Source organism: Pantherophis guttatus, chromosome 15, assembly GCF_059756535.1.
Source record: "Pantherophis guttatus breed Tessera chromosome 15, ASM5975653v1, whole genome shotgun sequence".
Classification (NCBI taxonomy): domain Eukaryota; kingdom Metazoa; phylum Chordata; class Lepidosauria; order Squamata; family Colubridae; genus Pantherophis; species Pantherophis guttatus.
In genome coordinates this window covers 11286636-11314463 of record NC_142077.1, presented here as the reverse complement: position 1 = coordinate 11314463, position 27828 = coordinate 11286636, and the positions used below count along the sequence as shown (strand labels likewise).

The following is a 27828-nucleotide window of genomic DNA, read 5'->3' as shown; positions in this document are numbered from 1 at the left end:
GCGGCTCCGCTTTGGCAGGCAGGCGGGCCGGACTTTGGGGCTGCCCCTTCCCGGAGGAGGAGGAGGAGGAAGAGGAGGGAGGGAGGCAAGCCGGGGCGGGGCGGCCGGGGAAGAAGAAGGGGAAGGCGGCGGCGGAGGTAGCTGCAGGCTCCGTCGGTATGGAGATCCCCGCCGTTAACCTGAAGGTAAGTCGCGGCTGCCCGACACCGCCTGGCCAGGGCAACAGAATGCAACAAGAGGTGGAAGAGGGGCCCTTCGGAGGTCTTCTAGTCCAACCCAGAAGACCCTGCAGCGTGTCAGGTGCGGAGGGAGCGCGAAGCCCCTTCCCACCCCCCACCCCCTTTAAAACCTGGGGAGGGGAGCTGAGCTTGGGGAGGGGGCCGCGGGGGTCGGAGGAACGTGGAAGGTAGGTGGGTGGGATGCCTGGACCCTCCCCCCCCACCCTCCCCCCCCTGGTCCCCAGAGCCTTGGGTGGGCGTTGCAAAATGTGGGGAGGGGCGCAGGGCGAGCGGGTTTGCCAAGTCAGCCAAGGGGTTGGGGGGGGAGAGGGAAGAGGCTAGGAGAGCCAAGAAAGAGGAACCCACACAAACACACACACACACACACACACACACACACACACAAAGGCGTGCAAAAGGGGTGTGTGACTACAAAGTCCAGAAGGCAAAGGTGCAAGAAAGAGCTGGGCACGGTTGGGGGGTTCAGGTAGCTGGGTGGGAGGCTTGTGGGCCCGTCCACCTGACACCCCTGCAAGGTGGGCCCTCCGCCTCCCTCCTGAGCTGTGGGGGAAGAAGGGAAGGAGTCTTGTGGTGGGAGGCTTGTGGGCCCGTCCACCTGACACCCCTGCAAGGTGGGCTCCCTCCCTCCCTCCTGAGCTGTGGGGAAGAAGGGAAGGAAGGAGTCTTGTGGTGGGAGGCTTTATTATATTTTATATTTTATTATATTTCATTTTGAATTTGTATACCGCCCTTCTCCCTGAGGACTCAGGGCGGTGAACGGCCAAATAAAAACATCAAATACAAATATTAAAATACAGTTAAAAAAAAAAAAAAGATTTGGCCCCATTAATTAAAACGATAAACAAAACAATTAAAAGCACTTAAAAAGAATTAGGCCAGCCCGGCTTGTTGGAAAAAGAAGGTTTTAAGGGCACGGCGGAAGGCACTGATGGAGCTTGTGGGTCCGTCCACCTAACACCCCTGTAAGGTGGGCCCACCGCCTCCCTCCTGACCTGTGGGGGGAAAAAGGGAAGGAGTCTTGTGGTGGGAGGTTTGTGGGTCCGTCCACCTAACACCCCTGTAAGGTGGGCCCTCCGCCTCCCTCCTGACCTGTGGGGGGAAAAAGGGAAGGAGTCTTGTGGTGGGAGGTTTGTGGGTCCGTCCACCTAACACCCCTGTAAGGTGGGCCCTCCGCCTCCCTCCTGAGCTGTGGGGGGAAGAAGGGAAGGAGTCTTGTGGTGGGAGGCTTGTGGCTCCATCCACCGGACACCCCTGCAAGGTGGGCCCGCCGCCTCCCTCCTGACCTGTGGGGGAAGAAGGGAAAGGAGTTTTGTGAATGACTGCCTGGTCAGGCATGGGTGGCCTCCAAGCCATAAGTTTCCTGGCACGTGGTCCGCAGCAGACCCACAACTGCAGGAAGCAAGTGTGCGATAAGAGGCGAGGGAGGGGGGGAAACTGAGTGAGGAACTCCTCTGTGTGTGTGTATGTGTGTGTGTGTGAAGGCAACCGAGGCTCAAAATTGGACTTCAGATCTCTCTTGGCCCATCTCCAAGGGGCAGCCTCCTCCTTGTGTGTGCTTGCAAGGGGCCTCTCTGGTGTAACACAGGTGTGTCAAGCTTAGTCTGCCCAGTGAGAAAGGGGCACACACTACCTTGCATTGCTTTCCAGGGATGGTTTGGCGCTCAATTGTAGCCGCAAAACAGACTTTTGCGGCAGTGGGGAAATCTAACATTTGTTAGTACCGGTTCTGTGAGCGTGGCTTGGGTGGGGGGGGAGTAAATGTGACTGGGTGGGCATGGCCAATTTTTATTTTTTTACTTTTACATTTAAAACTATTTTTAAAACCATTTTTTGTAAAAAAAAAAAAAATGCTTTCAAAAGGCTCTGACGATCCCAGCTGAGTTGCCTGATCGTCAGAGGCTTTTTTTTTCTTTTAAATGCCTCTGACGATCAGGCAACTCAGCTTGGATCGTCAGAGGCTTTTAAAAGAAAAAAAAGCCTCTGACGATCAGGCAACTCAGCTTGGATCGTCAGAGGCTTTTAAAAGGAAAAAAAGCTTCTGCCGATCAGGCAACTCAGCTTGGATCGTCAGAGGCATTTAAAAGAAAAAAAAAACTTTGCCGATCAGGCAACTCAGCTTGGATCGTCAGAGGCATTTAAAAGAAAAAAAAAGCCTCTGACAATCAGGCAACTCAGCTTGGATTGTCAGAGGCATTTAAAAGGAAAAAAAAGCCTCTGACAATCAGGCAACTCAGCTTGGATTGTCAGAGGCATTTAAAAGGAAAAAAAAGCCTCTGACGATCAGGCAACTCAGCTTGGATCGTCAGAGCCATTTAAAAGAAAAAAAAACCTTTGCCGATCAGGCAACTCAGCTGGGATCGTCAGAGGCTTTTAAAAGAAAAAAAAGCCTCTGACGATCAGGCAACTCAGCTTGGATCGTCAGAGGCATTTAAAAGAAAAAAAAAACTTTGCCGATCAGGCAACTCAGCTTGGATCGTCAGAGGCTTTTAAAAGAAAAAAAAAGCCTCTGACGATCAGGCAACTCAGCTTGGATCGTCAGAGGCTTTTAAAAGGAAAAAAAGCTTCTGCCGATCAGGCAACTCAGCTTGGATCGTCAGAGGCATTTAAAAGAAAAAAAAAACTTTGCCGATCAGGCAACTCAGCTTGGATCGTCAGAGGCATTTAAAAGAAAAAAAAAGCCTCTGACAATCAGGCAACTCAGCTTGGATTGTCAGAGGCATTTAAAAGGAAAAAAAAGCCTCTGACAATCAGGCAACTCAGCTTGGATTGTCAGAGGCATTTAAAAGGAAAAAAAAGCCTCTGACGATCAGGCAACTCAGCTTGGATCGTCAGAGCCATTTAAAAGAAAAAAAAACCTTTGCCGATCAGGCAACTCAGCTGGGATCGTCAGAGGCTTTTAAAAGAAAAAAAAGCCTCTGACGATCAGGCAACTCAGCTTGGATCGTCAGAGGCATTTAAAAGAAAAAAAAAACTTTGCCGATCAGGCAACTCAGCTTGGATCGTCAGAGGCATTTAAAAGAAAAAAAAAGCCTCTGACAATCAGGCAACTCAGCTTGGATTGTCAGAGGCATTTAAAAGGAAAAAAAAGCCTCTGACGATCAGGCAACTCAGCTTGGATCGTCAGAGCCATTTAAAAGAAAAAAAAGCCTCTGACGATCAGGCAACTCAGCTTGGATCGTCAGAGGCATTTAAAAGGAAAAAAAAGCCTCTGACGATCAGGCAACTCAGCTTGGATCGTCAGAGACATTTAAAAGGAAAAAAAAGCCTCTGACGATCAGGCAACTCAGCTTGGATCGTCAGAGGCATTTAAAAGAAAAAAAAGCCTCTGACGATCAGGCAACTTGGATCGTCAGAGGCATTTAAAAGAAAAAAAAAAACCTCTGCTGATCAGGCAACTCAGCTTGGATCTTTGACAATCCCAGCTGAGCCGCGCGATCCTCAGAGGCTTTTTTTTAAAAAAAGCATTTTTTCAGCAGAAGAGGTTGTAGAAAAAAACTGCTTTTAAAAGTAAAAAAAAAAATGGCCTCCGATTGTGCGGCTCAGCTGGACATAAGGGGGGGGGGCAGGGATTTTTGTTCCCGGTTCTCCAAACCACCCGCCGCCATCGCTACCGGATCAGGCGATCCGGTCCGAACCAGGAGCATTTCACCCCTGTTTTGCGGGCTCCGAACTGTGGTTATAATTAAACATGGTTTCTTGCCCTCGGCAGCTTCGAGAGGGGGGGCGGACTTCGACTCCCACAATTCTCCAGAGCTGGGGAATTCTGGGAGTTGGAAATCCGCGCCTCTTCAAAGCTGTCAAGCTTGAGAAACGGGGACTTAAAAATCTTCTCTCCCTGTTTTTGGGGGAGGTCACACAATTTCTTCCCACGGAGCCACAGGATTTTCCGTCCTGTGAATAGAAAGTCAACGCTGCAAGGCAGGATCGCATTCCGGGTTCTTGATGGGTTAATTTTTTAAACGCTGCGAAAAGTGTAACCTTGCGGATAGGACAATCTGATCCCAGTGTTGTGTTGCCGTTACACTGTATTTCCGAAATCACAAAAACCTTGGGAAAAATCGGTTTGTGCGCCTATGAATAAAATGGGCCTTTGTTGGAAAGAAATTACATTTTCTTTTTTTTTTCCCCCCGGTGTAGTCCTGGCGTTGAGGCACAGACTGGGCTTAACAGACTAACAATGATTAACTTTATAATATATGGGGAGTGGGAGGAAGATTGATTTGATGCCTTAATTCTCTGCTTGGCCTGGCTTTTAATTAACACTTCTGCAAACGAATCGGCAGACATTTTTTTTTTCGGATTAAAAAAAGAAATACTTTCAAAACTTTTTATTATTATTATTATTTTTATAACACAATATAACAATACAAGACATACAACATTTATAAACACATTCTCGTTACAGCTATTGCATAGTGATCTTCTTTGTTATTCACAATTTCCCCTTTTTTCTATTATTATTATTATTATTATTATTATTATTATTATTATTATTATTATTATTCCGATTTACTACTTGTCCCCGACATTTTAATTACTATATATACAATATATTTCTCTCATTCATATCTACCTCCTATTTTTTATACTTTAACACAGGGTGGATTTGATTTAAATCGAGTTGGTTTAAATCACAATTTAAATCATGATTTAAATCACTGGTAAAAAGGCTTGATTTAAATCAACTCGATTTAAATCATGATTTTTAAAGAGCAACTGTCATCTCTGCTACTCCTTTGACCCACTGTTGACTCACCGATAGTCCCAGTGTTGCAGAATATACAGCCTCCTGCTACAGAACTAAGCTCCATTTCATGCTGAATAAACTAAATTATTTATGTATCTTAAATAGAAAACTATCTTACGATAGATTTTTACCCCAAAAGTTTTTTATTAAAATAAATTCGATAAAAATCAAAAAAATCCGATTTAAATCAAAAAAATCCGATTTAAATAAAAAAAAATCTGATTTTTTTGATTTTTTAAAAAAAATCATTGATTTTTATCCACCCTGCTTTAACATATCCTTTATCTCTTTTTTAACATTTCTATCTTTCCCCCCCCTAATTTTCTTCTTCATTTTTCCTTCCTTCCAACCACTTATACCACTTGTGCCAAGTCCTATAGTATTCTGTATCCTCTTTTTCTTTAAGTTCTTTTTTCAGTTTGTCCATCTTGGCACATTCCAAGATTTTTTTTTATTAACTCGTCTTCAGATGGCACATTTCCTTTCTTCCAATTCTGGCCATAGACTATACGAGCGGCAGTTAAAATATGTAATATTAAATATTTTACTTCCTTCGTCAATTTTTTCTGTGAATATCCCTAGTAGGAACATCTCAAGTTTTCCATTTATCAGTTGTTGTGTTATTTTCTCTAGCCACTTTTTGATTTTGGCCCAAAATTTTTTTGCCGCGGGACACGTCCACCAGAGGTGATAATATGTTCCGTAAAGTTGTTTCAAAACTTTAATTGGGTTTTGGGCTTTGTAGATCATTTAGTATCAACAAAAGAGCGTATAGTCAAGGCTACGGTTTTCCCAGTTGCAATGGATGGCTGTGAAAGTTGGGACCATAAGGAAGGCCGAGCGCCAAAGAATTGAGGCCTTTGAACTCTGGTGCTGGAGAAGACTCCCGCGAGTCCCTTGGACTGCAAGGCGATCCAACCGGTCAGTCCTAGAGGAGATCAACCCTGACTACTCTTGAGAAGGCCAGATCCTGAAGCGGAAACTCAAATCCTTTGGCTACTGAATGAGAATGAGAAGGAAGGACTCCCTGGAGAAGAGCCTAATGCTGGGAAAGATTGAGGGCAAAAGAAGAAGGGGACAACAGAGAAGGAGGTAGCTGGAAGGAGTCACTGAAGCAGTCGGCGTGAGCTTCAATGGACTCCGGAGGATGGTAGAGGACAGGAAGGCCTGGAGGAACGTTGTCCATGGAGCCGCGATGGATCAGACATGACTTCGCAACTAACAACAACAAGATAATTTAGAGAAGACCCTACGGCTGGTAAACATTGGGGCGTTTGGCTCCTGAACCCAACCAGTTTGGAGATAAAAAGTCAATTAATAGAGCCAAAGGTGGTTTTCCAAAAGGCAAACTGGACTTTCTTACGGGTTGTTTTTTTTCTTCTTCTTCTTCTTTGAAAATGTTTTGCTTCTCATCCAAGGAGCTTCCTCAGTTCCGACGGAACGGAACGTCCATCGGACCCGAAACGAAGCTTCTCGGGTGCGAAGCGAAACATCTTTCAAAAACATCTTTTTTGTGTGTGGGGTGGGGGTTAAAAGGCACCTTTTGGGACCAGCGTGACCTGGATAGGCCGAGAACCTCCACAGACGCTAATAGAGCCTCCTTGTCCGGAGGCAGTCTACCTTGAAACCGTTGGAAGGCTTATTGTGCAAGGAGTTTTTGTTTTCGGCTCGGTTGGCTTCGTCGCGACTGTAACCAGAAACTGACCTTGAAGAAATTGTTAAGTCAGCAGCCCGTCTGGGCATCCGGCAAAATTTCACAATTGTCCAAAACGACAGAGAAAAGCCGTGGAGTTCCCTGCACCCAAGCCGGGGCCGTTTCTTCCCGGTGTGTGGAAATAGGGACATGAGTCATTCGTTTTCAGGCAGGTGGTTCAGATGACGCCGGAAAGGAAGAGAAATGCAAAACAGGCGGTGGGGAAAACAAACAAACAAACCCCAAACACAGAATTGCCGGATTCTTTTTACCTGTCTTGGACTCATCGGTTCTCCGAGTGCGAAAGCGACGATTCTCTGAGCGTTGCCCAAATTTCCTTCCCTTCCTCATTCTAGGCGTGTCTGTTTTTGTGTGTATGTGGTGTTCTTGCTTCCTGGTTTAAATTTTGTTTGCGCACGATGAAGCCAGGATGCAGCGATGGTGATTTGGAAAAGCTGCTCTTTAGGATTGGGATAAGCGTCTGGGCACTTCTCTGAAGATTTGCTTTGAAGGCCTTCCTTCCCTTCCTTCCGTCCGTCCGTCCGTCCGTCCATCCTTCCTTTTTCTTTCTTTCCTTCCTCCCTCTCCTTCCTCCCTCTTCTTCCTTCCATTCATCCTATCTCTTCCTTCCTTCCTTCTACCTTCCTTCCTTTCTTCCAGCCATCTATCCGTCATATCCCTTCCCCCCCTCCTTCCTTCCTTCCGTCCTTCCTTTTTCTTTCTTTCCTTCTTCTCTCTCCTTCCTCCCTCTTCTTCCTTCCATTCATCCTACCTTCTTCCTTCCTTCCTTTCTTCCAGCCATCTATCCATCATATCCCTTCCCCCTCCCTCCTTCCTTCCTTACTTCTGTCCTTCCTTTTTCTTTCTTTCCTTCTCTCTCCTTCCTCCCTCTTCTTCCTTCCATTCATCCTATCTCTTCCTTCCTTCCTTCCTTCCTTCCTTCCTTCCAGCCATCTATCCATCATATCCCTTTCCCCCTCCCACCTTCCTACCTTCTGTCTTTCCTTTTTCTTTCTTTCCTTCCTCTCTCTCCTTCCTCCCTCTCCTTCCTTCCATTCATCCTATCTCTTCCTTCCTTCTTCCTTCCTTCCTTCCTTCCTTCATTTCAGCTATCTATCCATCATATCCCTTCCCCCCCTCCTTCCTTCCGTCCTTCCTTTTTCTTTCTTTCCTTCTTCTCTCTCCTTCCTCCCTCTTCTTCCTTCCATTCATCCTACCTTCTTCCTTCCTTCCTTTCTTCCAGCCATCTATCCATCATATCCCTTCCCCCTCCCTCCTTCCTTCCTTACTTCTGTCCTTCCTTTTTCTTTCTTTCCTTCTCTCTCCTTCCTCCCTCTTCTTCCTTCCATTCATCCTATCTCTTCCTTCCTTCCTTCCTTCCTTCCTTCCTTCCTTCCAGCCATCTATCCATCATATCCCTTTCCCCCTCCCACCTTCCTACCTTCTGTCTTTCCTTTTTCTTTCTTTCCTTCCTCTCTCTCCTTCCTCCCTCTCCTTCCTTCCATTCATCCTATCTCTTCCTTCCTTCTTCCTTCCTTCCTTCCTTCCTTCATTTCAGCTATCTATCCATCATATCCTTTCCCCCCTCCCTCCTTCCTTTCTTACTTCCGTCCTTCCTTTTTCTTTCTTTCCTTCTCTCTCCTTCCTCCCTCTCCTTCCTTCCATTCATCCTATCTCTTCCTTTGTCCCTCTTCTTCCTTCCTTCCTTCCTTCCAGCCATCTATCCATCATATCCCTTCCCCCCTCCCTCCTTCCTTCCGTCCATCCTTTTTCTTTCTTTCCTTCTTCTCTCTCCTTCCTCCCTCTTCTTCCTCCCATTCATCCTACCTTCTTCCTTCCTTCCTTTCTTCCAGCCACCTATCCATCATATCCCTTCCCCACTCCCTCCCTCCCTCACTCCCTCCTTCCTTCCATCCTTTTTCTTTCTTTCCTTCCTCTTCTTCCTTCCATCCATCCATCCTATCTCTTCCTTCCTTCCACCTATCCATCCATCATATCCCTTCCTTCCTTCCTTCCAGTCATCCATCCATTATATCCCTTCCTTCCTTCCTACACTGAAGATGGCATTTAATTTTGTTGTATGAAGTGCAATGACAATAAAGTACTACTTCCTTCCTTCCTCCCTCCCTCCCTCCCTCCGTCCCTTCCTCAGACCAATCCTAGATTACTTGCAGCATAAATACAAAACCAGTATACTATCAAAAATAGATGCTGTGGTGGCGAATCTATGGCACCCGTGTCGGAAGTTGCATGCAGAACCATCTCCCTGGGCACACGAGCCGTCGACCGTTTGCTCTTTCGGGTTCCAGTGTGCTGGCCAGCTGGTCTTCACACACGTGGTACCTCCGGAAACTGGAAGAGCAGCCACCCGGTGCACATGCGCGCGCCGGGCGACTGCTCTCCTGGTTTCTGGCACACATGCGCGCCCAAAGACCAGCTGACCAGAGCATACACACTCCCGTTTCGGTACTTGGTGCCAAAAAGGTTTGCCAACACTGCGCTACGCTATAGCAGTAATGTTCTGCCCCAGCTACGGACCCCAAAGAACACAGCACATACAAAGTCCATACAAAACTTAAATTTACTAAAATAACTCCATCTTTTTCCAAACAAAGGTTGTTAATAAACTTTCTTAACAGCCTACAAGAAACCAAAGATAAAGTAATCACAATCTTACTATGGTTGGCAGAAAGCCCAGAAGCAATTTGCAGAGAATCCAGACACGAAGGAGAGTGAACTAAAGTTATTCCCTACAAATTGCTTCAGTCGGCGTTCTTCCTTAAATAGGCTAAGGGAATGGCCAATTAGCCCCAAGCCTTACTCTCAAGGAGACCTCCTCCTGAGGAGCCACTCCTGCCTTTTGGCAGCTCTGCGCGCTCGTGCATCGAGAAGAGGCTCCTCCTCTTCTTCCTCTTCACCCATGGAAGCTTCTGGAGGTTCTGAAGGCCCTGGCTGAATCCCCGCCTCTGGCACCACATCTTCTCCAGCCTCCTCATTGTCTGACTCGAGTGCCAGCTGCCCAGGCTGCTGGCGCAACACCACACCAGCCTCCTCGCTGTCAGAATCAGCTACAATCCGCACAGGCCACTGATGGGCCACAACAAGTAAACAGGATTGTGACTCTAGTGAACAACACACACAGAGAGGAGAAACGTATACAAACACAACCAGCAACCCACCCTTGGCCCGCTGGGAGCCACTCCCATCATCAGGATACCCTCATTCCAGAGGGCAGGGGCCAGAACAGAAAAAACGCACATTCATGCTAGTTGCTACTTGCACTGCTGTAGTCTGGACCCGTTGAAGCCGTCCGATGGTCTTCAAGGGCAGCCCCAGGTGGAATGTGTTGCAGTAATCAAGTCACGAGGAGATTAAGACACAAGTGACACGTCTGGATCTAGGAAAAGGAGACAATTGGCACCAGGGGTGGGTTCTACTTACCTTTACTACCGGTTCACAACGGGAACGCGCGGGTGCCTTCGTTTCGCTCACGCGCTTCTGCGCATGCAGAATTGACGTCATCAGTTATGACGTCCGGGGCGGGTGGGTGGAGCCTCCCGCCGCTTTTACTACTGGTTGCAAAGAACCGGACAGGACTGGGAGCAACCCAGGGGTGAAATGTAAAATTTGTTACTACCGGTTCTGTGGGCGTGGCTTGGTGGGGGAGGTGTAATGTGACTGGGTGGGCGTGGCCAACTTTTTTTTTTTTTAACGTTTCAAAGCATTTTTTCTAATGCTTTGAAAAGCTCTCTGCCGATCAGGCAACTCAGCTGGGATCGTCAGAGACTTTTCAAAGCATTTTTTTTTACCACCTCTTTGGCCAAGAGGTTGCAGAAAAAAATGCTTTGAAAAGCCTCTGACGATCCCAGCTGAGCCGTGCAATCATCAGAGGCTCTTTTTTTTTACTTTTAAAAGCATTTTTTCGTCGGAAGAGGTTGTAGAAAAAATGCTTTTAAAAATTAAAAAAAAAGCCTCTGATGATCGTGCAGCTCAGCTGGGCATGGGGGGGACCGCGCAGGGATTTTTGCTACCGGTTCTCCGAACCACCCGCCACCATTGCTACCGGATCGGGCGATCCGGTCCGAACCGGGAGCATTTCTCCCCTGGAGCAACCCACAACTGATTGGCACATGGGATGGCAAACGGACACTATTTGGGTAAGCCGCCCGTGTGCGCATTGGGCGGCCATATACATGTGTGCAATAAATAATAAATAAAATCCAGAACTGCAGAGCCTCCAGGGTGTGGGAGAGGCGTGGAAAACATCCCGTAAAAATGATACTAAGCGATTTGGAACGCTTGCAAAGCGATCTTGATGTTTGTAAAAGCTGCCATCTCCGTTATTTTTTGATTTTGTTTTTTTGTAATGTTGTGGTTTTTATGGGAAAATCGCAATTAAGGATGATGAAACATTTATTTTCCTCAGCCCTCCCGCTCCTATTTTAATTTTGGAAGCCGCAAGGGGGGAAATTAAATTTATCGGCTTTGGACTGTGCGTGCAACTGAGGCTTTTCATTTTAATCACGCTGCCCCTCGAAACACCCGGGGTGGATTTTAATTAGCTGAGATTCTTTTTTATGGGTGTAACTTCTGTGAGAGCACTCTAAAAAAAAAAAAAGCTTTTCCCCCCCGAAAATACAATATATTCTATATGTATTGGGAATATTACATGCAACAACGAAAAGAGAGAAGGAAATGGAGTGAAGGGAGTAGGAGAGGAGGGGAGAAAGAGGAAGGGTAGAGAGGGGAAAGGAGAGGAAGAGTAGAAAGGGAAGGAGATAGAAGCGGAGAAGAAGAGACAGGGAAAATAGAGGGGAGAGGAGAAGGAGAGGGGAGGAGAGAAGAGAGGGAGGAGAAAGAAGAGGAAAGGAGGGATTGTTGTAAAAATGGGTAAAATATGGTGTACAGGAGAAAAGAAAACGGAGGGACAATTTCGTTGTTGTTTTTTTCTTGAGGTTTATACTATTGAAACTATAACGGAAAATAATACGGATGCTAAAGCACATCGGTTTAGATGTTACTGCATGCTAGTTCATATTGATATGAAAATTAAAATTTTGTGTAAAAGAGGGGAGTAAATAATATGAAATAAGGAAAATGGAATGTAATAATTAGGAATATGTAGATAGGAATATGCGCCATTCACACAATGATATGTATAAATTTTTTAAAAAATAATAACTTGATTTTAAAAAATAATAAAAAAATAAAAAAAGCTTTGCTGGCTCATATAATCAGATTTTTTTTCTCCTCAGAGAGGAAATAAATGATAAATACATCACACTACATTTCTCTCCTGTTTAAATCAGGACTTTTGAATGAGAATTAACAGCAGGTCGTTGGCTCGGAAGCATGCCAATTTATCCTGCGGTGAGCCTCTGAGGTTGTGCAGAGGGCGCTCTATCTCTATCTCTCTCCCCCTCCCTCTCTCTCCCCTCTCTCTCCCTCCCTCCCCTCTCTCTCCCTCTCTCTCCCTCCTTCTCTCTCACTCACCCCCTCTCCCTTTCCCTCCCTCTTTCTCTCACTACCCCTCCCTGTCTCCCTCCCTCTCTCATTCCCTCCAACTCTCTCCCCCTCCCTCCCTCTCTCATCCCCTCTCCCTTTCCCTCCTTCTCCCTCTCTCAATACCCCTCCCCCTCTCCCTCCCTCTTCCTCCCTCCCTCTCTTTCTCCCTTCCTTTCTCTCTCCCTCCCTCTCTCATTCCCTCCCCCTCTTTCTCCCTCCCTCTCACTCACCCCTCTCCCTCCCTCTCCCTCTTTCCCTCCCTCTCCCTTTCTCTCTCCCTCCCTCATTCCCTCCACCTCTTTCCCTCTCTCTCACCCCCTCCCTCCCTCTCCCTCTTTCCCTCCCTCTCCCTCTCTCACTACCCCTCCCTCTGTCTGTCTCCCTCTCCCTCCCTCCCTCACTCACCACCCTCTCCCTCTTTCCCTCCCTCTCCCTCTCCCACTCTCACTACCCCTCCCTCTGTCTCCCTCTCTCTCTGTCTCCCTCCCTCTCCCTCCCTCCCTCCCTTCCTTCCATGGAATCAGCCATTGTCACGTAGTAAGATTCAAATAAACATTTCTATCTTCGGAGCCGACATTTTAGCTGCAACTAAAAAAAGCTGATGAAAGTCCTTCAGAAACCAATTTAGGAACATTGATCTCCAGGCTACAAATCAGGATTTTAAGGTAGGATAGGAGCAGTTTAGAAGTAAAAGGAAGGCCGTTTTGAGGCTGGCTCAAAAGTGTTTTTTAAGAACGCAAGAACTTCGCTGGGTCAGGGGGAAAAAAATTAATCATCTATTAGCAAATCCCAGCATTTTGGGTGAGCAATTGAAGAAGAGAAAGTGAAAGGTGTTTCAATGTAGATTTGACTGCAGGAAGGAAGAAATTGGGGGGGGGGGAGATTTTGGCATAAAAAGAGAGACTTCTGGTTTTTAAGGGCCTGGTGGAATTTTAGGAAGTAAGCATGTTTTTTTTAAAAAAACGGATTCACTTCTGCAGATATTATTATTTACAGAAGATGCGGCTGTGTTTAGGATTTATCTTTCTCTAGCTTTCACGTTTTCCAGATGTGCTCATCTACAGCTCTCCAACTGATTTATTATTCCCGAATCTTAAGGCACAATGTTGATTTATTGGGTTTTTTTCGGTAGCTTTTTGTGATTCTGGAAATACAAACCAGTGTGATTCGGACCCCAGGATTAGGTGAAACTGTGCTCTGGATCTGGAATTGTTTTTTTAAAAAAATTCTCTTGGTTTAATGTTCCTGACCAGATGTTTTCATCTTTGCTGGATTTGCAATCTTGCGGCATGCATGACTAATTGTGTTACATTTTGTTTTTTTTTTTTAAAAAAAAAACTGCCTCAGAGCCAGCCGTGGAGAACATGTGACATGTGAAAAATTTATTTTTTTAAAAAAATGAATAATATTGGCATTGTTGCTTGCTTGCTCATGTGGGATTAAAGAGACAAACTTCCTGCTTTTTGGTTTTCAAGGAATTCCTCACCACCATAACCGAAATCAGTGGTGAAATCCAATTTTTTTTTAACTACCAGGTCTGTGGGCGTGGCTTGGTGTGGCTTGGTGGGCGTGGTAGGGGAAGGATACTGCAAAATCCCCATTCCCTTCCCACTTCCGGGGGAAGAATACTGCAAAATCTCCATTCCCATCCCACTCTGGAGCCAGTCAGAGGTGGTATTTGCCAGTTCTCCGAACTACTCAAAATTTCCGCTACCGGTTCTCTGAACTGCTCAAAATTTCCTCTACCGGTTCTCTGAACTACTCAAAATTTCCACTACCGGTTCTCTGAACTGCTCAAAATTTCCGCTACCGGTTCTCCAAACTGCTCAAAATTTCCGCTACCGGTTCTCTGAACTGCTCAAAATTTCCGCTACCAGTGCTCCGAACTGCTCAAAATTTCTGCTACTGGTTCTCTGAACTGCTCAAAATTTCCGCTGCCGGTTCTCCGAACTGCTCAAAATTTCCGCTGCCGGTTCTCTGAACTGCTCAAAATTTCCGCTACCGGTTCTCTGAACTGCTCAAAATTTCCGCTGCCGGTTCTCCGAACTGCTCAAAATTTCCTCTACCGGTGCTCTGAACTGCTCAAAATTTCTGCTACTGGTTCTCTGAACTGCTCAAAATTTCCACTGCCGGTTCTCCGAACTACTCAAAGTTTCCGCTACCGGTTCTCCAGAACCTGTCAGAACCTACTGGATTTCACCCCTGACCAAAATAGTTCATTGAGCTCAGTCAATTCAATTTATTACCGTCATAGAACAACTAAAAAGCACTCAATAAATATCCAATGAAACATTCTAGAATAAAATTGGAATTGATCATTGAGCTCATTAGGCTTGAGGTCATTTTTATATACGGCGTAAAACAAATTAGGGTTTGTAAGTCCTTTCCCACATAAAATAAATGTGTGAAATAGTTAGGGCACATTTTTTTTGTTGCTGAGTTTGGAGGAAACTGCTAGGAATGTCACAGGAATGAATATCTCAGAATAGCGCAAATTTGTCATACTGGTATGAAAGCTTCATTCAAGTGTGTATGTGTGTGTGCGTAAGTGAGTGTGTGTTTTTGCACAAGCCCTTTCATCAACCTTTCATCAAGATCCCGGATCTGCGCACCTTCCGTCGCACGCTTAAAACTTTTTTATTTCATCAAGCTGCCCTGGCCTAAATCTTCTCCCCTTTTAAATATAAATTTTAAATACAAATTTTAATCTGTTTAAATTATGGGGTATTTTAAATTCAGTCAAATTATTTAATTTGTTTTTAATTTATTTTAAATTTTTGTATTTCTGTGTTTTTATCTTCTGGCTGTTCACCGCCCTGAGTCCTTCGGGAGAAGGGCGGTATAGAAATTTAATAAATAATAATAATAATAATAATAACCTGATGCCCCACCGGATTAACTCAGATCCAAAACTGTTGGTTTGGGCTTTTAAAGAAGCCTTGGTGGTACAGCGGACTAAAGTGCTGTTAAGTAGCACTTAGCTGCCAGCTGCCTGCAATTACTGCGAGTTCAAATCTCACCAGGCTCAAGGTTGACTCAGCCTTCCATCCTTCCGAGGTAGGTAAAATGAGGACCCGGATTGTGGGGGCAATAAGCTGACTTTGTATAAAAAAGAACACCGCTTAGGGGGGGCCGAAAGCCCTACTAAGCAGGTATATACAAAAGTATGAAGGCTATTGCTTAACGCATTGTAAGCCGCCCTGAGTCTCCGGAGAAGGGCGGCATATAAATTGAACCAATAAATAATAAAAGTCTGCAACCTTAAACACTTAAAGAGCTGTTTGGACCCGTTTCCCACAGAAAAAAAAATACCGGGAGCCACAAAACCTGGGTGGGCATGGCCAACTCGATGTCACTCACTTCTACCAGTCACATGACCCTCTAGCCACGCCTACCCAGGCGGTCATTAGGGCAGAGAACTGGTTGTTAAAAACACCGGGAACCACAAAACCCTTTTGACATCTCTCTCTGTCTCTCTCCCGCCCCACTCTCTCCCTCTCTCCCCATCTCTCTCTCTGTATCTCTCTATGTCTCTCTCTCTCTCCCTCTCTCTGTATCTCACTGTCTCTACCCCGGCCACTTCTCCATCACCCGCCATCGCCCTTACCTTCTCAGGCCAGGCAAGGAGTGACAGGGAGGGGAGGGTGAGGGGCGGGACCAGCCAGTGGTGGGTTCACCCGACAGGGAGCCACAGCAGAGGGCCCAAAGAGCCTCATGCGGCTCCGGAGCCGCAGGTTGCTGACACCTGTTCTATGTCTATGGAGATTCTCCGTCATCCAGGTCATGATTGAGGTGCTTTTTCAAGAGACAAATTGACTTTCTGGTTTTTCCTTTGAAGGCGTTTCACTTCTCAAACCAAGAAGGTTCATCAGTTCTGACTGGAGGATGGTGGGGAAGGGAAGGATTTATACTCCTTGAAGACAGCTGGTCATTTGTATCCTTTTAGAGAGTCGTTGAGGCCACTTGGAGGTTTATCTGTGACTTCAGGGTCACCTGAGTGGTGATAATAAGTGTGGAGCCTTCTTGGAACTGTTGAAAGGACTTGTGTTGTAGACTGGAGATAGGTGACCCTGAGGACAAACCTCCAAGTGTCCTCAACGGCTCTCTAAAAAGAATGCAAATGACCAGCGGTCTGCAAGGAGTATCAATCCTTCCCTTCCCCACCATCCAGCCAGAGCCGAAGAAGCTTCTTGGAGGAGAAGCGAAACATCTTCAAAAGAAAAAACAAGAAAAGTCCAGTTGACTCTTGAAAAAAAAGCACCTTTGGGCTCCCAACGAATACCCTCGAAACAAAAGTCGGTTAAAATGGATATTTTTTTAAAAAAGAGTTTTGAGCCAATTGTTTCTGTTTTGCTTTTAGGCGATCGTCCTGGTTCACTGGCTGCTGACCTTATGGTGAGTGACACAGTTGCGCGCGGGAATTTGTGGAAAAGATTGTGGAGAATTTTGCAACGGGTACCTTGGCCACGGCACAGGGATCCCTTCCATAATGTTGCATGTTAAACTACCGGGTTTCCCCAAAAACAAGACATCTCCTGACAGCTTTTTCCTTGTCTTGCCTTTCAAGATCGCAAGCCTCCCTTGCATGTTTTGGAAGGCTTGTTAATAGTCTGATCTCATGGGCCAACAGAGCAGAAAACATCTAAGGATGGCTTTATAAAGCCTTAGTTAAGGCCACATCTGGAATACCGCATCCAGTTGTGGTCACCACCTTACAAATAAGATGTTGAGACTTTGGAAAAGGTGCAGAGAAGAGCAACTAAGATGATCAAAGGCAGTGGTGGGATTCAGCCAGTTCGCACCTATTCGGGAGAACCGGTTGTTAACTTTCTAAGTAGTTCGGAGAACCGGTTCTTGGAAGAAATCTTATTTTTTCCCACTTTACAGGGCTAATCCTGTAAGGAAGGCAGGAAGGAAACATTCTGGTGGTGTTTCTAGCCTAATCTTTATTGCCTTGCTTATAGAAACTGCCTCTCTGGTTAACCCTTATTACATTGTAACAGTAAGGTGAAGCGCCCATCAACATGAGTGACATTGAGTTGGCCACACCCACATGGTCACATGACCACCAAGCCACGCCTACCAGCTGGTCATTAGGGTAGAGAACCGGTTGTTAAATTATTTGAATCCCACCACTGATCAAAGGCCTGGAGACTAAAACATATGAAGAACGGTTGCAGGAGTCTAGAGAAAAGAAGGATTAGGGGTAACATGACAGCGGTATTCCAGTATTTGGGGGGCTGCGACAAAGAGGAGGGGGGCCAATTTATTCTCCAAGGCACCAGAAGGCAGGACAAGAAGCAACGGAGGGAAACTAAGCAAGGAGAGAAGCAACCTGGAATTAAGGAGAAACTTCCTAACAGTGAGGAGAATTAACCAGTGGAACAGCTGGCCACCAGAAGTTGTAGGAGGTTTTTAAGAAGACTCACTAAACAGTCATTTGTCTCAAATTTTATAGGGTCTCCTATTCCAACTCTATTCTGATTATTACCACTTTTAAGTTACATGATTACAGGTAGTCCTTGACTTACGACCACAAGTGAGCCCAATATTTCTGTCGCTATGTGAGACATTTGTTAAATGAATTTTGCTGCCCCATTTTACAACCTTTCTTTCCACCATTGTTAAGTGAATCTGGCTTCCCCATTGACTTCGCTTGTCAGGTCGCAAACGTTGATCCCACACATACCCATATTTACGCGATCGTCATAAATATGAGTCAGTTGTCAGTTGTGATCACGCGATCACAGGGGACGCCACAACGGTGTTGGGTGCGAAAAGCAGTCCTAAGTTGGTGCCGTGGTAACTTCCAACGGTCACTGAATGAGCTGTTGTAAGTCAAGGACGACCTATATTGCATTTATTATTTAGATTTATATCCTGCCCAGGCCAGTGTTTATAGTACGGCTCCTACTTTTCCTCACAACAACCCTGTGAGGTAGGTTGGGCATGGCAGAGGGCATGGATCGAACCGTCTTCTCTTTTTCCAGGGGCTGCATGGAGCCCTGGTTACCAGACACATACAGCTGGAGCAACTTCACCGTGCTGGCCCTGGGCGTCTGGGCCATCGCGCAGCGAGACTCGGTGGATGCCATCTTCATGGTTGGTGAATTTTTGTCGGGGTTTTGATTCAGTAGACAACCGGAAGAAAGGTTAACGTGAACGGGGAGTCTTGCGGAAGTTGGGGTTAGGCATATAAAGGGGTTAGTCCCACTATATAAGGCCTTGGTAAGACCACACCTGTTGTGGCCCGCCAGCGGCCAGCGGATCTGGCAGCAGATTCGGACAGTGAGGAGGTTGGGGAGGAACGTGGGCCAGTCCTGGAGTCTGGGGGAGGCTCGGACGAGGGCTCTGCGTCGGAGGCAGAGAGGGGGCCAGGGCCGTCTGACAGTTATCAGCTGCCTTCGGAGTCGGACATCAGTGAGGCAGACGAAGTGAGGGAAGAGAGCAAGGCAGGAAAAAGAAGGAAAGTGGGGGAAGGAAGAAGAAAGGAGAATGAAGAGGGAAGGAAAAAGAAGAAAAGTAAGGGAGGGAGAGAGGATATAGTGAGAGGGAGGGAGGGTCTGAGCAGGGGTGGGCTGCTGGGGGTTCGGAGGGGTTCAGGAGAACCTCTAGCTAAGATTCTGTGCAGTTCGGAAAGCCCCAAATCCCACTCCTGGCTGGCTCTGCCTGCCCTGTCCTTCCCAGGAGTCCCCACATGGCCCCAGGTAAGTGCAGGGCGCGTGGGGAGGCTTGGGGAGGGTGAAAAACGGGACTACTGGAAGTTCGGGAAGGGTGGAAACGAGCCCGTTTCCGGCATCCAGAGGGCCTCGGGAGCCTGGGGAGGCCATTTGTGCCCTCCTGGAGGCTCGAGGAAAGCTTCCGGAGCCTGGGGAGGGCAAAAAGCCCCCCCCCACCCGCGCCATGGTGCAGGAGGCTGACTAGGCCACGCCCACCTAGCACCTGGGCAGAGAACCCCTTGCTAAAATTTTTGAAGCCCACCGCTGGGTCTGAGGGAAGTCCTGCCTTAGCACTTTGCCACCACAGGTGCCCCGGACACAAGTGACATTGAGCTTGCCATGCCCCCCCAGCCCCTCCCCCCCAAGTCAAACACAACCCTGATGGTGGCCTTCAATGAAATCGAGTTTGACACCCCTGCTCTAGGAAGAGTGCAAAGAAGAGCAACAAAGAGGATTAGGGGACTGGAGGCTAAAACATACCAATTGTAGGAATTAGGTTTGTCTAGTCCAGGGGTCAGCAACCTGCAGCTCTGGAGCCGCATGCGGCTCTTTGGGCCCTCTGCTGCAGCTCCCTGTCAGGTGATCCCACCACTGGCTGGCCCCGCCCCTCGTCCTCCCCTCCCAGTCACTCCTCGCCTGGCCTGAGAAGGTAAGGGCGACGGCGGGGGATGGAGAAGCGGCTAGGGCAGAGACAGAGAGATACAGACAGAGGGGGAGAGAGAGAGAGAGACACAGAGAGATACAGAGAGGGGGGGAGAGAGAGAGACAGAGAGACAGAGAGAGAGACAGAGAGATACGGGGGGAGGGAGGGAGGGGAGAGAGAGAGATGTCAAAAGAATTTTGTGGTTCCCGGTGTTTTTGAACAACCAGTTCTCTGCCCTAATGACCGGCTGGGTAGGCGTGGCTAGGGAGGGGTGTCATGTGACTGGTGGAAGTGAGTGACATCGAGTTGGCCACGCCCACCCAGGTTTTGTGGCTCCTGATGTTTTCTTTTCTGTGGGAAACAAGTCCAAATGGCTCTTTGAGTATTTAAGGTTGCAGACCCCTGGTATAGTCCAGTGAAGAGAAGGACCAGGGGAGACAAGATAGCAGTCTTCCAATATTTGAGGGGCTCCCCCCCAAAAAGAAGAGGGGGGGCAACCTATTTTCCAAAGCGCCCAGAAGGCAGGACAAGAAGCAATGGGTGGAAGCTTCTAAAGGAGAAATTTTCCTGGCCATGAGAATAATTAACCCTAACCCTAACCACTTGCCTCTAGAAGTTGTGAGTGGAAGTTTTTAAAGAAGAGATTAGACAACCCTTGGGATCGAAATGGGATAGGGCCGTGATGGCGAACCTATGGCACGCGTGCCCGAAGTGGCATGCAGAGCCATGTCGCCTGGCACACGCGGCATCGCCCGTTCCTCTTCCGGGTTTCTGGCAGGCATTCGTGCACGCAACAATCAGCTTGCCTTTTTGCATGCGGCAGTGGCATAGAAGACCTGGTCTTCCATTTTCCTGTGTGAGCGTGCGCGCCGGCCAGCTGATCATCGCCTGTGCGTGCGCTCCAGAAACCCTTAAGAGTAACTGGCTGAAACCGGAAGTTCAGTAGCTGAAACCGGAAGTTCATTTTCGGGCACGCACATCAGTGGTCGGTTTCAAAAATTTTCGCTACTGGTACGGTGGGCATGGCTAGGTGGGGAAGGCATGTGACTGAGTGGGTGTGGCCAACTTGATGTCACTCACACCCACTCAGTCACATGACACCCCCCCACCTAGCCACGCCCACAGAAAAAGGTAGGAAAATTTTTGGAATTTCCACCCCGCCCTCCCTTCGCCAGTCACTCCCGTTTCCCTTCCTTTAGCGCCCCTGGCCTTAGCCCCGCTTCCTCCCACACCACCTCCTCTTTGTTTGGGCTGCTTACCTTCCGTGGCGGCTGGTCCAAAGTCTGGAAGGCAAGCTGACTGGAGTTTTCAGCGGCCCCCAAGAAATACCGGAGGTCGCGGAAAAAGCTGCTGCCGTCACCATCATGTTCTTCTTGCAAGGCAATGGGATGTGCGTGCACGAAGAACATGGCGACAAACATGGCGGGCGGGGTGAGCGAGTGGCAACCGGGGGAACTGTTCAGGGGCGTGGCCAGCCGCCCATCGCTACCGGTTCGGCAACCTTGGCCAAATTTCTGCCAACGGTTCGCATGAACCGGCGCAAACCGGCTGAATACCATCTCTGGCACGCATGCGCCCTGGACAGCTCTTCTTCTGGGTTGCGGCACAGATGTGTACACGCACGCTTCCTTTTCGGCACTCGGTGCCAAAAAGGTTCACCATCACTGGGATAGGGTCTCCTGCCTGAGCAGGGAGTTGGACTAGAAGACCTCCAAGGTCCCTTCCAACTCTGTGATTCTGTTGTATTCTGTTGACGATGCTCTTCGGGTGTGTTTCCTTCTCTAGTTCCTGACCGGCTTGCTGTTGACCATCCTGACCGACATTGTCCACTTCAGCCTCTACTACCATTTCGTGAAGCTGACCGATACCTTGCGCTTCTGCACCGGCATGGCTATTTTTAGCCTCCTTCTCAAGCCTTTGTCCTGTTTCTTCGCCTACCAGATGTACCGAGAACGGGGTGGAGAGTACGCTCTGAACCTAGGTAAGCTTGGGAAACTCTCGCATCACCAAATCCCAGTCCTCGGCCCGGTCCGGTCTCCGTCAAGAGTGGAGTTTTCATCCCACTTGGGTCTATTTTCCTGCGCAAACTGGGAAATGATCGGTTTCCGTCGTGTGCACCAAGCCCGTTCTGGGGAGGGGGTGTCTTTTATTTGGTTTCTCTTCCGTTGCAGAGCCGGAGAGCCCACCGGACCGCTGGTTGATCTGGGATAGTAATGTTTCCAACGCTTTGCCCCTCCTGCATGGCTTCTGAAGTCAACTTTCCTCTTTAATTTATTGGTTGTTTCCCTTGGACGGTGGCTTGCTGCTTGCGAAGGGCCTCCTCCTCCTCCTCCTCCTCCATTGTTTCCTTTCCTTCTTCTTCTTCTCCTCCTTTATTTCCTTCTCCACTTCTCTTTCATCTTCTCTTTCTCCTTCAGTTTTCCTTCTCCTCCATCTTTTCTTCCTCCTTCATCTTTTCTCCCCATCTTCTTCTCCTCCTTGATCTCCATCTCCTTCTCTTTCTCCATCTTCTCCACCTTCTTCATTTTTCTTCCCCATCTGCTTCTCCTTGTTTTCCTTCTCCATCTCCTTCATCTTCTCCTCCATCTTTTCTTCCTCCTCCATCTTTTCTTTCATCTTGCCTTTCTCCTTCATCTTTTCCTTCATCTCCTCCTCCATCTTCTTTTCCTCATCCATGCTCTCCTCTACCTTCTCTTTCTCCTTCACCTTTTCTTCCCAATGTATCCTTTTCTTTCCTTCATCTTCTCCTCTACCTTCTCCTTCAACTAGTTCTCCATCTTCTCCTCCACCTTCCCTTTCTCCTTCATCTTCTCCTCCATCTTGTCCTTCTCCCTCTTTTCTTTCATCTTCTCCATCTTCTCCTCCTCCTCCATCTTCTTTTCCTCATTCATGTTCTCCTCCATCTTCTCCACTTTCTCTTTCTCCTTCATCTCCTTCTCCATCTTCTCCTCCACCTTCCTTTTCTCCTTCATCTTCTCCTCCATCTTGTCTTTCTCCCTTTTCTTTCATCTTCTCCATCTTCTCTTCCTCCTCCATCTTCTCCTCCATGTTCTCCACCATCTTCTCTTCGTCATTCATGTTCTCCTCCATCTTCTCCACCTTCTCTTTCTCCTTCATCTTTTCTCCCCATCTTCTCCTTCTCTTTCTCCTCCATCTTCTCCTCCACCTTCTCTCCCTGCTGTTAGAAACGCTGTAAGTGGAGGCCCAAAGCCCTCTGAACCTCAAGAGTATCTTCGTGGATGCAGAAGTTTAATCCTCTTCCAAGACGCTAGCTTTTTTCTTCTTCTCTGCTACAAGGGAGCACAACTGGGTCTTTATTTAGATACCTGTCCCGTAACACGGAGGCTGCAAATGTACAATATTAAAGCAAGATTTTGCAAAGATGTGTGATCAGCTGATTCCAGATCCAAGCATTTATTGTTTCTACACGGGGGAAACCTTGATTTTGCTCAAGTGTGAGGAGTTACTAATTGAGGAACAATGGTGCAAATTGTCTGTGTGTTCTTTTGCACTGTCTCTCTCAGAAGACACGAAGACCTGGGCAGGATCAGGCCTCCCTTCGCAACCTCACGCATTATTTCCAGATCCTTAGAAAAATTGTAAACAGGAAGTAGGTCCAAAAACACACTTTCCCTTGCCTCTTTGGTCCATCTAAGCATCAAATTGTCTAAAGATGACCTGGTGGCAATGGGAATGGACTCCAAGTCCCATCATTCTCCACAACCCTTGCAAACAACTGCTGGGCTTTAAGAATCCCATAATATTCAGATGTCTCCCTATTCAGGCAAGGAGCTGCTTCTAGTTATATTTTTCCTCAGATTCTCCCAAATGGGACCGTTTTATACGGGATAAGAGCTCTGGAGTTTGAAACCAAATTCAGCCCCAGTTTGTGTGTTATTTATTTATTTTATTTATTTTATTTATTTATTTTATTCTATCTATCTATCTATCTATCTATCTATCTATCTATCTATCTATCTATCATCTATCTATCTATCTATTGGTTCGATTTATATGCCGCCCTTCTCCGGAGACTCAGGGCGGCTTACAATGCGTTAAGCAATAGCCTTCATACTTTTGTGTATACCTGCTTAGTAGGGCTTTTGGCCCTCCCAAAGCGGTGTTCCTTTTTATACAAAGTCAGCTTATTGCCCCCACAATCTGGGTCCTCATTTTACCTACCTCGGAAGGATGGAAGGCTGAGTCAACCTTGAGCCTGGTGAGATTCGAACTCGCAGTAATTGCAGGCAGCTGGCAGCTAAGTGCTACTTAACAGCACTTTAGTCCGCTGCTCCACCAAGGCTCACGAGTGTCCCAAAGACCCAGGGAAATAAGCTTCCTTAAGGTAGACTGCCTCCTGCTTAGGAGGTTTTATTTGCCGGACATCTTTTTGGCTTGGCTGCTGTTGCAATTTACTCCCATGTTTCCAGTCTACGTTGAGTCAAATTTCATCAATTCGGTGGTGCAACGGGCTGTAGCTACGAGGCCCTGTTTCCAAATGGGGTTTGGGCCGTGCCTTTGAACCAAAGTCAACCCACCCAACGCCATTTGGAGTTGCAAGAACTGTGGGGTACCTAAAAAGAGACGGCCAACCAAATACACCTAGCTAAGTTGGCATAGGTCCGTGATGGTGAACCTATGGCACGCGTGCCGGAAGTGGCACGCAGAGCCATCTCTCCGGGCATGCGAGCCTTCAGCTGCTGCTCTTCCGGGAGCACCGGAAACCGGAAAAGCAGCAGCCCGGTATGAATGCGCGCGCTGGGAAAATGATCTTCCGGTTTCTGGCGAGCACCACCTGGTCACACACACATGCGTGCCACAAATCGGAAGACCAAGTAGCCGGTGTGCATGGATGAACTGGAAACCGGAAGAACGTCTTGCCGGTGCGCAGATGCGCGCCGGACGACTGCTCTTCCGGTTTTCCGGCACATGCGCGCGCGCGCCAGGGGTGAAATGTAAAATTTGTTACTACCGGTTCTGTGGGCGTGGCTTGGTGGTGGTGGGGTAATGTGACTGGGTGGGCGTGGCTAACTTTTTTTAAAAAAAACTTTTCAAAGCATTTTTTCTAATGCTTTGAAAAGCCTCTGCCGATCAGGCAACTCAGCTGGGATCGTCAGAGAGGCTTTTTAAAAAATGCCTCTCTGCCGATCAGGCAACTCTGCTGGGATCGTCAGAGACATTTTTTCGTTGGAAGAAGTTGTAGAAAAAATGCTTTTAAAAGTAAAAAAAAAAAAAGCCTCTGATGATCACGCAGCTCAGCTGGGCATGGGGGGCGGTGGGCAGGGATTTTTGCTACCGGTTCTACAAACCACCCACCGCCATCGCTACCGGATCAGGCGATCCGGTCCAAACCGGGAGCATTTCACCCCTGGCGCGCGCGCTCCCATTTCAGCACTCGGTGCCGAAAAGCTTCGCCAACACTGGCATAGGTGATGCTGCCAGACACCGATCTGGCCATAAAGCCTCTTCTCCATTTAGTGACGCTGGACTGGGAAGAACTGTGAGGGAAGCGAGGCCTGTCCACTAAAACCTGTTTCCATCTCACCTTTGCAGGTGTGTTCGGCGTCAGCCAGGATACCAGCGCCTACCAATCTATTGATACGCCAGACCCCCCACGCCCGTACCCCAATGTGGCGAGCAAGGGACCGCCTCCACCTTCTTACTGACGGGCTTTGGGGGACCCTGAAGAAGCTGGTCTCTCTTCACGTCTTCTTTGGAAAGGAAACTGGCCTGTTTTCTCCCGGTCTGCTGTTCTGTCGAATGGAGGAAACACTGAAGAGAAAGTTTTTTTCCTGGCCAAAAATTCAGGCGAGGCTCTGTCCGGCTCCGCCTTCCAACCGTGAGGAGAATCTTTAAAATGTGAATATTCGCCATTTTGTTTCATCTCTTGCCTGGGTTGCCGAGTTTCTAAATCAGTGCAAAGGAATCTTGAATGGAGGTGATATTCCACGCTGGCGTTCTTCGCATGGACTTGACAGACCGCCCCTCCCCCCCAAAAATGTGCGTTTCATCAGGCAAAAAGCACGTGTTTCCGTGGTGTCGTACAGCGTGGCTTGTGGCATCGGTGGCCGACCTGGCCTGGCTGATGTTTCCAGAAGACGGCGGTTGGAGGAGCGGCTGAAAGTCGTAGAGAGAGGCGGTGAACGTTATCGCAAACGCCGCCTCAAACGGCAATTTCTTTTATTCCCATCGATTGCTTTTAAGAGTACCTTCTTCATTTTCTTTTCTCTGGGATTTGATTTTCAGGGAGAATTAAACAAGCTTTTTCTTTTCTTTTTTTTTTAATAAAATGTTTCTCAATCCGTTTTCAAAAGGTCTCCGTGACTCCATTTTGTTGGGGTTGAGTTTGCAAAATTTCCGTGGTCCTCCTCACGAAGAAGCCGTTTGGGAGAGAAAAATAAAAAGGAAAAAAATGCAGTATTGGGGATGGGGGGGGTGTCTCTTGTACTCCAACTCCCATCTCCCACTGTCAGTAAGACCTGGAACTACATCAACTAAGAAAAAAAGAGTGAATTTGAAGGATGCCCTTCAGTCCTGTTTTTTCCCCAGAAGATTTATTTACTGTTTAAAACCCTTTTTAAAAAGGGTTTTAAAAAATCAATTTTCTTTTGATTGCCAACTTGGTTTGTTTCTGGAATTACAATTCAACTCAGTAAGGGACCTTGGAGGTCATTTAGTCCGACCTGTACTAGGGATTTGAACTGCCGACTTTTCTGATTGACAAGCTCCGTGTCTTAGCCTCTGAGCCATCTGGAGGAGGAGGCTTGGATTACAGCTCCCAACATTCCCAGCGAGGGTGGGAATGATGGGAGTTGTAGCTGAACACCCCATCTCTACATGGGGCTCCCCTTGAGGAGCACCCGGAGGCTCCAACTGGCGCAGAGTGCGGCCGCGCAGGTGGTGATGGGAGCAACATGGCGCTCCCGTGTGACACCTCTCCTGCGCGAGCTGCACTGGCTCCCGGTGGTCTTCCGGGTGCGCTTCAAGGTTCTGGTTGCCACCTTTAGAGTGCTCCATGGCTTAGGACCTGGTTATTTACGGGACCGCCTACTACCACAAGCAGCCTCCCACCGGCCGGTACGCTCTCATAGAGAGGGGCTCCTCCGGGTGCCGTCAGCTAAACAATGTCGACTGGCGGCCCCCAGGGGGAGGGCCTTCTCTGTGGGGGCACCCACTATCTGGAACGAGCTCCCCCCAGAGATACGGAGGATCCCGGATCTACGCACTTTCCGCCGTGTTCTTAAGATTCTTCTATTCCAGCAAGCCGGCCTGGCCTAATTTTCTCCCCTGTTTTAAAATTCTTTTACGTTGAAATTTTAATTTGTTTTAAATTATTGGGATTTTTTAATTGTCTCGGGCTAAATTATTTAATCTGGTTTTAATTATATCTTTTAACTTTTGTATTTATGTATTTTATTTTGTGCCTGTTCATCGCCCTGAGCCCTTCGGGAGTAGGGCGGTATATAAATCTAATGAAAGAAAAGAAAAGAAAAGAAAGAAAAGGGGAAAATTAATTTACGGGATACGGATTCCTCGTTGCCGCAAATTATCACACACCGTGGAACCAAAAGGAGTGTGGACAAAGGATACAGAGTGAAATCCAAAGGCAGCTGGGTTTGAAGAAATGTCAATTTTTTTAAAAAAAAAGATGTTTCGCTAAAGTTAAAAAAAAATAAAAGCAGTAAATTGCCCCTTTAGAAAAAATGCAAGCGTTAAAACTTGGACGGTGTCATTTTTGCCTTATAGTTTTTCTTCTTCTGCTTTGGAGATTTTGTACAAGCCTTATTTCTTTTTTTTTTTCTTTTTTTTCTTCTTTTTTTTGCTTTCCGTACTGGCAAATTTAGAGCGTTTATTATGTCAATTGAAAGACTGGTGTTCAAAACAAACCAGGTTTGTTGTAAAATCTAGGCTGTTTTTTCTTTCCCTCCCACTTGATGGAGCTGAATGGGAGCTGTCCTCCTGAAGTCCTTGAGTTGTGAGGAAAAACTCTTTTGTTTTTGTGCTCAAGGAGGTTAATCCATACTTGTTTTTGGAAACGGGAAGTGTGTAGTTCAATTTTGGGTAGTTGGGGACCCTAACCAATCCCCCCAAAGTATTTTTTTTAAAAAAAAATAGTGAAGGATGGACGAGGAGGCGCGAACGCCGTTTCTGAATGCCGGTGAGGTACAGCTACTTACAAGAGTTAATTTAGTGACCCATCCAAAGCAACTACGGCGCTGGGAAGAGTGACGTACGACCATTTTTCACACTTACGACCACTGCGGCGCCCCCCCACAGTCATG

General features: G+C 47.4%; 1 protein-coding gene across 1 annotated transcript; it reads left to right on the top strand.

Moving 5' to 3' along the window:
* The first annotated feature begins 39 nt into the window (after positions 1-39).
* AGTRAP (angiotensin II receptor associated protein) lies at positions 40-25859 on the top strand. The gene is made up of 5 exons (XM_087879135.1): positions 40-185; positions 16545-16579; positions 18175-18286; positions 21332-21527; positions 25100-25859. The coding sequence occupies exons 1-5, from the start codon at positions 159-161 to the stop codon at positions 25210-25212; spliced, it is 483 nt and encodes a 160-aa protein (XP_087735261.1). The 5' UTR covers positions 40-158; the 3' UTR covers positions 25213-25859.
* Positions 25860-27828: the final 1969 nt, after the last annotated feature.

Coding starts and splice junctions, on each gene's coding strand:
- AGTRAP (XM_087879135.1), top strand. CDS start 159: ATGGAGATCCCCGCCGTTAACCTGAAG. Junction 186..16,544: donor TCCCCGCCGTTAACCTGAAG/GTAAGTCGCGGC, acceptor TTTTGCTTTTAG/GCGATCGTCCTGGTTCACTG. Junction 18,287..21,331: donor CGGTGGATGCCATCTTCATG/GTTGGTGAATTT, acceptor TTCCTTCTCTAG/TTCCTGACCGGCTTGCTGTT.